Genomic DNA, 10,968 nt, shown 5'->3' with positions numbered 1-10,968 from the left:
GGGCTGATGAGATCAGCATCAGCATCATCAGCGAGCAAAGAGAGAGGAGGGGGGAATGAAGCGCCACAAATTACATTTCCAAATTACATTCCCTTCACATGCAAAGCTGCTCCATCTCACCATGTATCAGTAGGTAGTTTTATTCGCCATTTGGAGGTTTTGTCTTTTGTTGTAAAAAAAAAAAAAATAACTGGAGCTGCATTGCTACGAACAACCATTCATACCCCAACATATTCCTTTTTCACGTTTTTACATGTTTCAGATCATCAAACAAATTTAAATATCAGACTAACTTAGCCTGATTAAATACAAAAAAAAATCTGTTTTAAAATTATGACCAAATCCAGAACAACCTAGCGCTGTGAGATTATTAACGTGCGTTCAAACTGTAACATAGTATCAGCTGCTATCAATAATTTTCTATAACTGATAAAGAGAAATTTTTGTCTTTGCAGAACTGTTTAGATTTCAGTCACATAGGAATATTTTGTTGAGCATGAACACTCTCTTTAAGTTCATGCAAGAGTGTCTCAATCGTATCAAAGTCCAGACTTTGACAAGACAAAATCCTTTTGTTTCACTTAATTTCAGTCAAACATGTGTGGACTGGCTGCATAACCCAAGTGCGCTTGAACTAAAGGCCTCAAACTGCTGTCCATTCTCTTTTAGGATTTTCTGGTAGAGAGCAAACTTCTATTCTACATTCATTTCAGAACAAAGGCTAAACAAGAACAAGGAGTTGCGACTATGTCAAGTAATTCAGGTAAATGCGCGTCCAGAGATTTGACCAAGAGATCGATCACAGATTCACTGATGCTAATGGAAAAATTGCGTGCGCCACAACTCGCACTGACGAGCGACATCTTTTAATGGAGGCATAGCGGATCGATATAATGCGTAAGCCACTATAGGTAAGTGGAAAATGTCACGATAAAGGATTTATCTGTCATTTGCGCAAATTAATAAATTTAAACTTATACATAACAATGGAAGTCAATGTCATAACGCGTGAATCTGACAGGGGATTGTCTTTTTTGATCCACGTCTTATCAATATTTATACAGAACAAACATGACTGGACTAAAAGTGGAATCTGCGTAGTATGCGTACAAAAGGTTGACTACTACAAATAACTTGTAACTGCCTGCGCACATTTCATCCTTATTTTATCTGTTATAAGGTATTTGTTAAGGTAATTTACTGTCCATTATATTGCAACAAGTGCATGTGGTACGAGGCTGTCGCTTTTTGTGGTTATCGCCTTAATTTAGCTTCATTTATGACTAACTTCCTGTTTTGAGTTTTAATGCTTTTATTTTTAAGGGACAACTTCCTGTTTAACTGTCATCATAAAGGTAGTTTAACGGCAATCTAAGAACAGAAGGTTGTAATGAAGTTTATAAAATGTGCCTTGATATTAGCAAACTCCCTTGATAATTGCCCTCGCTAAAATAATAGTAACACTGCCAATATGATTCAGTGATATTTTAATGCAGGCTGTAAACATAATAATAAACAAATAAAAGCTGTTTTATGATGTGAAAATACAGGAAACACACAATGAGAACAAAACAGAATGGTGTGACCTATAACAATTTCACAACAATTGCTGACAAAGTTAAAAAGTACAAACCTTGTTTAAGTCAGAGTAATATTTGTGGGAAACTTAACTAGATGTAATCTCACCATAACTGATTTATATATTTCTAGAAAGCCGTTCTTCTCCTGAGTTCTTCAACATTAGTGAAGCTGTCTCTGAAGTATATCATCCAAAGAAGGCAGAAAAACTAATGTCACTTATTTATCTTCTGTGTAATTATTTACCCAGTCACCAAGACTTCTATACTAATATACAGTATTAAATTGACAGACTTGTTTTAATATTTCACTTAGATGGTGTGAAGTTTGGAACTGATGTCCAAACTGATGTTCAAATTTTAATAACTCTTACAACATAACGTCAGTAACGTTTCGGTTTAAGCATGCACAAACAAAAGTTTGAAATGAAAATTGCTTCTGGGTGACATCATGAAACACTTTTGTTGAAAATTTGTTTAAAGTGGAAATCATAAAATCATTTAAAAATTTTGTACAGAGCATAAACATATAAAAAAACAAGAACTTTGAGTGCCTTTGGCTGGGTGTTTATACCTTTATATGGGTTGGTGGGTGGATGCATTGGCCTGTCCCACTTCCTCAACCGAGACACCGGATTGGCTCTCTGAGAGGAGGCTCCTCTAAACATCACAAAGGCTGCTGTGACAGATGGAGCAGACAAAGTCAACAAATCACCTCAAACAAACCAACGTCAGCCAGTTCTAAGCTGCCAAATGCAGTACTTTGGTTTCAAGAGTTGCAGATCTAAACCAGAAATGTATCACCAAAACTAGTCCTGTGCATGCATGTGGGTCATGGACAGACATTCCTTACATAAAGACATCCATACACTCTATTGTATTAATCACAACAATAACCCAAGGCAGTGACGTATTTTTGAAAACTATTTAGAAATGAGAAATCTGGAGAGGTGGCATACTTTTATACTAAGTCTGTTTACTCCTAAATAAAAGTCAGCACAACAAACTGAAGTCAGGAGTCACCTTATTAAAATATGTAATTTATTTAATCAGTATACATACAGCTATTTTGTAAAAGAAAAAAAAAAGAAAGAAAAAAAGCCTGAGATGGTTTGTTAGAGAATCATAGTGATCAAACATCATAAACATCATACCAGAAAGACCAGGATTCAGGTTGTGAAGAATTTTAGAGTGGTTTGGAAAACAATATTCAAAGCTATAACTATATTAAAGCACTTTTCAAACTATCATCTAAAAACGGAAAGAGCCTGGCACACCAGCAAACCTGCAAAGACTTGGTCATCCACCAATAGAGAAGCATTTAAGAGCCTCATGGTAACTCTGGAGGAGCTGCAAAGATCCACAAGCAGGAGAATTTCCACCACAGTGGTGCAACCCACAAACCTGACCTTCATGAGGCAATGGCAAGAAGAAAGCCGTGGCTGTTGTCAAATGAAACCAAAATGTAACTCTCTGGTGTAGATGCAAAACAAAATGTGTGTCAAAACACTGACACTGCACCCTTTCCACCAGGACACTGTGGAGTGATATAGATCAACACATGTTCCTCATTCAAGCACTACATCCAACTGAGGACCTTGGGTGTGACTTGACCCTGGGCTAGAATGTGCAGAAATATAAAATCCGTAGATTAGCAAAGTAGATGTACATTGTTGGAAACTTTAAGCTGTAAACCCTTCAAAAACATCTTTAAATTATTGATTACAACCCACCTTTTAGATATTTTTAAGTTAAAATATTTATTTACCCATGTTTCCTACTTCCATTTCACAAGAACAAGCTACTATCTTGTATTCTTTCATATAGAACTTCATGAAAAGATGCTGCACTGGTTATAAACTGAGATACTGTGCAAAAGTTCAAGGGGTGTAAATACGTTTGCTCTGTAAAAAGCTCAAACAATGTTATTTACCAAAACACTTACAACATAAACAGAAGGGTTCATGGAGCATCCCGTTCTCTTACTATAAGAGTTTGCTGTCGTACACTTTGTTGCGTAAAATGACGCACGCCCTTACCCACCAGGTCAAGGACCTGTCTGTTTTAAATGTTCACCCAAACTCACTTCCAAGCTCAGTCTCGGCATCTCTCATTGGTGACCTCCACCCCTGCAGGCTTCTCTGGTTCAGGACTCCGGCCGTTATGCAGCGGGCTTTGTTCGGCCGGAGCGCGTCGCTCGCTCAGCTGGCGGCAGCGGCTCTCGACGGTACACTCGCTGCTCGGAGCGCCCCGCTCCTGCAGCGTCTGGAGCGCTCAATGTCCTCCGTCTCTATCCCGCCGCCCGAATGCATGCTGCGACCGCTAGAAGTGCCCGTGCGTTACCTGTTCGGTCCGGGGCCTTCAAACGTTCCTCCACGTGTCTTAGCAGCAGGAAGCAAGCCTATAATTGGTCACCTGCATCCAGAAATGTATGAGGTAACTATTCTGACAATCAGTAGGATTCAGTTATCTCAGATTTGGTTTGTTGCGAGGAAATGAGTTTCATTTGGGTTGCCTTTTGGTCTTTGATGATGCGGTTCCATTTGATTATTTTTCAGAGCTCTTTGATACAGTTTTGTTATTTGGAGAGATGTTGGCGGTTGTCGTCCTAGCTTTGATTATTGCCACTAAATTGCTAGAGTTTTCTTTTTAAATGAGCAAACCTTAGAGATATATAATATATAAGGTTTGTGCGTAATTACGCACCGTCTGTGAAGCGCACCCTCACTGCTACCGCAGATGAATATAGCCTTCTAGTTTCAATTACGTCGAAAAGCCCTTTTTCACGTTTTTTAAATTCGTGTCACAGATCATGAACGATATCAAAAAGGGCATCCAGTACGCCTTTCAGACAGAGAACAACATGACCATATCAATGAGCGGCTCCGGACACGCAGCCATGGAGTGCGCCGTGTTCAACGTTGTGGAGCCAGGGGAGAGCGTCCTCATTACCGTCAACGGGATTTGGGGAGAGCGCGTGGCTGAAATTGCTGAACGACTGGGTATGATGTTTATGTTTTATACATGGCTTTACGCACACACTTGATTGATCACTGTCGATAACCCCCCCCATCAACACTGAAACCGAAACTCAATTAAAATACATATAATATGTATTCTGAGATAACTGTTGTACTCCTTTATTTATGAAATTCTTTTTCGTTTGTTTGTTCTGACTTTAGGTGCCAATGTACACAGACTGGTAAAGGCACCAGGAGAATGTTACACCAATAAGGAAATCGAGCAGGTTTGGACTACGTCTTACAACTCTGACTATAACTGAACATCTGAATTGTTTTCTTCAAGGAGACTTGGGTTCATTGAAGAATAAGAATAAGAGAATAAGAAGAGTTGGGTGATTAAAACTCTTTGTGTTTTAGGCCATAGAAAAACACAAGCCGGTCTTGTTTTTTCTTGCGCACGGAGAGTCCTCCGCTGGCCTCTGCCACCCAGTGGATGGATTTGGAGACATTTGCAGAAAGTAGGTTTCTATCCGGCATTTCTTTAAACTGAAATATGTTCACATTAAGGCACATTTCTCACAGCCCTATATTGTATGTTCTGCAGACACAATTGCCTCTTCCTAGTTGATACTGTGGCCTCACTTGGAGCAGCTCCGATTTTTATGGACAAACAAAGTAGGTCAACAGATACAATCACAATACTTCTGTTCAGCGTTTGGCATCTGTGTGATTTTTTTTTTACATTTCTTATTGTGTTCAAAGAAATTGACATCCTGTACACTGGTTCTCAGAAGGCTCTTAATGCACCTCCTGGCACAGCACCCATCTCTTTTAATGATAGAGCATGGTAAGACTGAACACTGTAGTGCATCACTGAATGTCTAGCCAAAAAAAAAGAAAAGAAAAGATTAGGCAAATTATTAAAGCTGCCTTTTTTTTTGTTCCCCAACACAGCAACAAGATGTTTAACAGGAAAACAAAGCCAGTATCGTATCTCTTTGACATGACACATTTGTCCAACTACTGGGGTTGTGATGGCAGTCCAACAAGAGGGTGAGTGATTCGTTTTTTTATTATTTGTGCCAACAAAGTAATTCGGGTTATTCTAATAAATAGGTCCAGTTCAGTTTTTAAAGCTTATGGTCATAAATATACCACACGTTGCTTGTGTTGTAATGTTTAACTTTCAGTTGATAAACGTTAAACGATCAACTTATCAGTTATAAACGTTTGCTGCTTCTCATTTAGTGATGAAGGAAATTCAAAATTTACAGAAGAAACAAATGACGAATGGGATGTTAAAATTCCTCATTTTCGGTGATGTGCACAAATAAAACAAAATACATTTTATGTTTTGCATTATACCTTGTAAAACAGTTACCAAACCAAAGATACTCATTTTGTTTGTAGTTATTCTTTAAGTGCTACCTTAAAGTTAAACTACACAAAGTCTTTGAATAAAAATTGTAAGACAAAAAAAGAACAGATTAGAGATAATAGCTTGCTCTGGGTTTTAGATATCACCACACTGGTCCTGTTTCTGGATTCTTTGCACTGAGAGAGAGTCTGGCAATTCTTGCTGAAAGGGTAAAGAGATATTTCACTATTTTTCCACCTTACCACATCAACTGAATTTAATACTTTAAGATTTCCCTTTAGACTTTAAACTGTACTTAGTTCAAATTCTCTTTACATTATTATTATTATCATTATCATTATGCATATTTTTTTGGCATCTGCTAATTGTGATCTTAATAAATAAAGCCAAGTATAACAATCATCAATAGCTCTGGACTGCCTACTGATTGGTCTCGAATCTGCTGGTTTTCCTGTATGGAAGTTAAAATTAGTCCACAATATGAGCTATGTCCTTTATTTTTTTGCAAGTAAGACTAGAAAATGGCCAATCTTTGTCTCCCTCTAGGGGTTGGAAGAGTCCTGGAGGAAACACAAAGAGGTTGCAGCCTACTTCTACAAAGGACTAGAAGACCTTGGCCTCAAGCTTTTCATCCCTGACAAAGTAAGACTGTTTAAAAGCTCAGAAACATTTAATGTTTTTTTTTGTTTTGTTTTGTTTTTTTGTTTTTTTGCTTGATTAGTAACTGTAGAATGTACATTTGAAAGAAGCGTGTGAGAAAATGGGACAAATACACTAAAACCAGTTGGTCAAAAAGTATGCTAAAACAATTTTCTTGGCATGATGCATTTCGTGCAGGAGTTGAGGCTTCCTTCTGTTACCACCATATGCATCCCCGAAGGCTATGAGTGGAGAGAGATGCTCACCTACATTATGAAGAATCACCAGATGGAGATGACAGGGGGACTGGGTCCATCCGTCGGCATGGTTGGTTTCATTTTAGAAGTGTGAACATGCAAAGGTCTCATCATTAGGGTCACTAAAGGGGATTTAAGAGATATGACCTTTAGATCTAATAATATTAAAAAAAAAAACATATAATGAAAATGCAATGCCTTTTCTTTTTAACATCCTATTCATGTTTTAATTAAACATTTGACATTGCACACATTAGATCTGTTTCTATCTAGATACAAAATAACAGACGTGTTAACGTGTATATTTAAAAAGTAGATTCCATCTAAATACTTTCATCAGAAACAGCGTTGAAAGACTTGCATCAGTTTTTTTTCCCTTTTTTTTTATAATCCTGAGTCACTGCAGTCATTAATGCACCCTCTGTTTTAATTAGGTGATGAGAATCGGCTTGATGGGATACAACTGCGAGAAGACCAATGCTGACAAGGCATTGCATGCCCTGGCAGATGTTCTGAAGAACTGCAAAAAGAGCAAGGCTTAAGAACTCATACTCTCACAGCACCGACTCTGCACACATTCATAAGATATATCCAACATGGTTGGAACATTGAATAAAGTGCAGAAATCTCTTAGTGCTATCTACTCTAAGGATTTTTCAGTATAGCCCTTGTATATGTTTGCTATTATTAAAATAAAGTTGCAGAAGCTGCCATGCTGAGTGCACTGATGATGTTAATAAAGTCTGTTTTCTGAAATACTTAAATGCTCCTGTGTCGTTAAACGGAAAAGCTGAAATTTCCTGATATTTTTAAAAAATATCTCAAGCAAACTGTTCCAACTATCTTATTTTCATAACTGCTTATCCTTGCAGGAACAGAGTTAGCTGTTGCCTATATCCAGTAGTTGGTGGGTGAGAGAAAGAGTACACCCTGGACAGACCAGCAGTTCATTACTGAGCAACTCAACTAGCACCCAAAGAAAGTCATGTTTTTGGAGCACCTTATGAGAACTCACACCTGCGTGCAAATTAATTGCAATAAGACCCTTGGTTGGGATTCAAACCAAGGAACTTCTTGCAAGGCAACAGTACTGTCACTTGTTTGAGTGAAAAGTTTGGAGATTTAACATTTGAATCATATTCAACTTGGTTAGCTCAATTCTAATTCAACTAATTAACAGCTGTGCTCATTTAGTTTGTCATCTCATGCACCTTGTCACCGCCGACAAACTACACTTCCCAGGAGTCCATGCGGTGCTCGCTCGTTAGCTGCGTCAAAACAGGTCCTACCTCTTTGCGTCTTTCGCTTTATATTTTTGTCCTTTGTTAGGATTCATACTCTCCGTCCAGAAGCTAATTTTGTCCATGGCGTCTCCCACTGATGGCAACGGTAAGTCCGGAGGTCATGTTTAAATTAAGGTTAAACTATAAATGAAACAATGTTAAAGGATTTTTTGTTTTACTGCTTAAATGATTTGTCACAGTGACACGGCATCTCGGTCGTTGAGACTGTTAAAAAAAATCTTTAGCTTTTTTCTTAAATAAGTTACTGATTTTCATAAAATATTTGTAATTATTATTTTCTTGTTACATTTCCTTTTGCCATGCACTTCATTTAGGTGACCTTTGTGCATGCATTTGAGTTTAACATAAACAGAAACCACCGCTTCATGTATTCTGTGAACTGCGCATGTCAAGTGACTTAATCGTTTTTTTTTTGTTTGTTTTTTTTAGTTAGTTTTTTTAACGATTCTCGTTTTATTTGGCAGATTTAATTTTACTTTTTTTTTGTCTTATTTGGATTCAGTCGTCTTCCTGCCATAAGTTTCTTCTTCCTCGAGTGTTTTTCATCAACGTCATACAGTACTCTACTGCCATCTTCTGGATTCAGACCAGTGTACAGATTCTGCAGGAAGTGAATTTTTATTGTCGCAAAACAATTTATTTTGTCAGATTTCATTATGATGTTGAAATTAGACTTTTTTTTTTATTCGTCCCATCATTTTAATGAAATATTTCACACTGGGACTAATATTGTGCTCTCCTTGCGTTTCTGTATCATGTTTGTTCAACTCATTTTCTTTTTGCCCTGAGAACCAGACTTGGTTTGTGGGCCCCTAAGTTTCAATCTTAACTGTTGCCATGATCTGGACATGTTTGTAACCACACTATGTGTGTTTCTAGTTTCTGTTAAAATAACTTGGATCCTTTTTATGCAATGGAAAATTTGTAGACCATATTGACAGAGAGCTCGTCCTTTTCTGTAAAGAATCTAAACCCCGGCATTTGGGCCGTGTTTACTGAAAGCAAACAAAATAATTTTCTGCTTTATAAAGAGCATGGACACACACTCGCTTAATTAAAAGTCACATCACACAGGGAGTGTTTACCAGGGTTTTATTGAGAGTGGACTCTTGACCTGTGTGTGTTTATTTTCAGTAGCAGTGGAGCTGAATCCCATCCTCAAGCCTCTCAGCTGGCTGCTGGGTACCTGGGAGAGCGACGAACCCGGAGAAGGAACCTTCCCCACCATAAAGCCTTTCCGATACACTGAGAAACTACATTTCAGTCATGTTGGGCAACCAGTCATCAATTTTACGTACGTTAACCCTGCAGAGCTAGACTTTGTCTCAGCAGCAGAATTAAACTTATTTCCAGCTCATTCCTGACTGTTTTGTTTAGGTTTAACGCGTTTCATGCGGAGTCCAATAAGCCCCTTCACAGAGAATGCGGTTTCATTCGAATCCAGCCGGGGACAAACAAAGTGGCCTTCATCATCGCACAGAACTCGGGTAAGACGGCAACTAAACACAACCAAGTTTCTGATAATCAGTGCCGTTTTACGTTCTTCTGATTTTTATTTAAAAAAAACTCCTAAAAACTTGAAATCACAAATGCCATTATATTGAAATGCAGAATCAGATTCTGCAGCAATTATGTCAAGTATGACTAACTCTGATTCACAGCCTGTTAACACAGACATGTAAACAAACACTAAAAATGGCCGCTTTGTCATTTGTTTTCTTTTAATTTACTCTCAAGTCATTGAATTTACAGTTTTTAGTTTGTCTCAACCCAGGACAGATGTGTTCTGTCTGCAGAGATATCCTCGTCTGTCGGTTTTCCTTGTTCATGCCTTTGCTATGTTCGTACTAGCATGGCTTGTTTCAAGGCTGGATGTTGTGTTTTTATGTAGGTTTGGTGGAGATTGAAGAGGGGGAGCTGACAGGAAATCAGCTCAAGCTGCAATCTCAAAGCCTGGGTAGAATCTCTTTTGCCAAAGAGCCCCATGTACAACAGGTGAAACTGATCAGTCATCATTTATACCCAGAAATGTGCTGATATTACTGTATTCTGAAAGCCTCCATAAGCTTTAAGAATGCTATATTTTCCTTATATAGCACATAACTTGCTTTCTGTCACTTTGATTATTGCGTTACTTTTCTCTTTTCTTTCAGATTGGCAGAGTCTTGCAACTTCGACCAGACGGGAAGCTTGAACAGACTGTTTCCATGGCAACTGACAACCAGCCACTCACTCAGCACTTGTCCATCACTTACAGCCGGTCATCTTGACCCAACCAGCCTCGGCCTTGCCCTTGTGCTTTTTATCCCCACACCTATCAGAGCAACATTTTAGGAGTCTGGGTCCGAAAACCTCTCTTTTCTTTCTCAGGGAGTTTGTCATGCTTTTTTTCTTTTTTTTTTACACTGTATGCATTTAAATATGTCCCTGTTTTAAATCTACATGGTCCTAATGGATAATAAAGATTAAACTTAAAACAGTAACACTTTTGTTTTGATAACTGACTTAAATTAGGAACAGTAATTAGGTTTTACACATGCATATTTCTCAAAGCACATGGCCTCATTTTAAGCCTGTATCCGAAGGTGATTAGGACAGAAAAACTGGTATTTTAAATTAAAAACCTGAGATTGGAGCCTTTAACTTTCTTTGTCAATGTTATAAGTAATTCCACCAAAAATAATTTTTCATATGACTTATGTAGAGTTTACAAACTGTAAACAGGTAATGATTGCAGCCTATATTTAATAGAAAACTTTTTTTTTTTTTTTGCAAAAAATTGTGAGCACATCAGACCATGTGGTTCTTTGTCATACACTAACTAACAGCTTGCTGTTAATGTGACCAGTA

The 10,968-nt window shown here is 37.9% G+C and overlaps 2 protein-coding genes across 3 annotated transcripts; both read left to right on the top strand.

Moving 5' to 3' along the window:
- Positions 1-3,584: 3,584 nt before the first annotated feature.
- agxtb (alanine--glyoxylate and serine--pyruvate aminotransferase b) lies at positions 3,585-7,574 on the top strand. Its single transcript, XM_007559463.2, has 11 exons — positions 3,585-4,013; positions 4,387-4,579; positions 4,760-4,824; positions 4,958-5,058; positions 5,145-5,215; positions 5,303-5,387; positions 5,495-5,593; positions 6,058-6,127; positions 6,465-6,560; positions 6,756-6,884; positions 7,249-7,574. Exons 1-11 carry the CDS (start codon positions 3,600-3,602, stop codon positions 7,354-7,356), a joined length of 1,431 nt encoding a protein of 476 aa, XP_007559525.2. The 5' UTR covers positions 3,585-3,599; the 3' UTR covers positions 7,357-7,574.
- A 353-nt stretch (positions 7,575-7,927) lies between these two features.
- thap4 (THAP domain containing 4) lies at positions 7,928-10,601 on the top strand. 2 transcript variants are annotated; one of them, XM_007559460.2, is made up of 5 exons: positions 7,928-8,203; positions 9,253-9,412; positions 9,496-9,605; positions 10,010-10,113; positions 10,272-10,601. In XM_007559460.2, the coding sequence occupies exons 1-5, from the start codon at positions 8,179-8,181 to the stop codon at positions 10,386-10,388; spliced, it is 516 nt and encodes a 171-aa protein (XP_007559522.1). In that variant the 5' UTR covers positions 7,928-8,178; the 3' UTR covers positions 10,389-10,601. The 2 variants fall into 2 exon arrangements, with proteins under 2 accessions (XP_007559522.1, XP_007559523.1); XM_007559461.2 differs by having other exon boundaries at positions 7,938-8,203; positions 9,256-9,412.
- Positions 10,602-10,968: the final 367 nt, after the last annotated feature.

The sequence above is a fragment of the Poecilia formosa genome, unplaced genomic scaffold (genome assembly GCF_000485575.1).
Source record: "Poecilia formosa unplaced genomic scaffold, Poecilia_formosa-5.1.2 Scaffold104, whole genome shotgun sequence".
In the NCBI taxonomy this organism is placed as follows: Eukaryota; Metazoa; Chordata; class Actinopteri; order Cyprinodontiformes; family Poeciliidae; genus Poecilia; species Poecilia formosa.
The sequence above is the reverse complement of the archived record's forward strand: the minus strand, read 5'-3'. Positions and strand labels throughout refer to the sequence as shown.

What these genes read in the sequence shown, in the direction of transcription:
- agxtb (XM_007559463.2), top strand. Translation starts at nt 3,600, where the DNA reads ATGACGCACGCCCTTACCCACCAGGTCAAGGACCTGTCTGTTTTAAAT. An exon ending in TTTGGAGACATTTGCAGAAA is followed by an intron (nt 5,059 to 5,144) that starts GTAGGTTTCTAT and finishes TATGTTCTGCAG; the next exon opens with ACACAATTGCCTCTTCCTAG. An exon ending in TGGCAATTCTTGCTGAAAGG is followed by an intron (nt 6,128 to 6,464) that starts GTAAAGAGATAT and finishes GTCTCCCTCTAG; the next exon opens with GGGTTGGAAGAGTCCTGGAG.
- thap4 (XM_007559460.2), top strand. Translation starts at nt 8,179, where the DNA reads ATGGCGTCTCCCACTGATGGCAACG. An exon ending in CAACCAGTCATCAATTTTAC is followed by an intron (nt 9,413 to 9,495) that starts GTACGTTAACCC and finishes TGTTTTGTTTAG; the next exon opens with GTTTAACGCGTTTCATGCGG. An exon ending in CATCATCGCACAGAACTCGG is followed by an intron (nt 9,606 to 10,009) that starts GTAAGACGGCAA and finishes GTTTTTATGTAG; the next exon opens with GTTTGGTGGAGATTGAAGAG.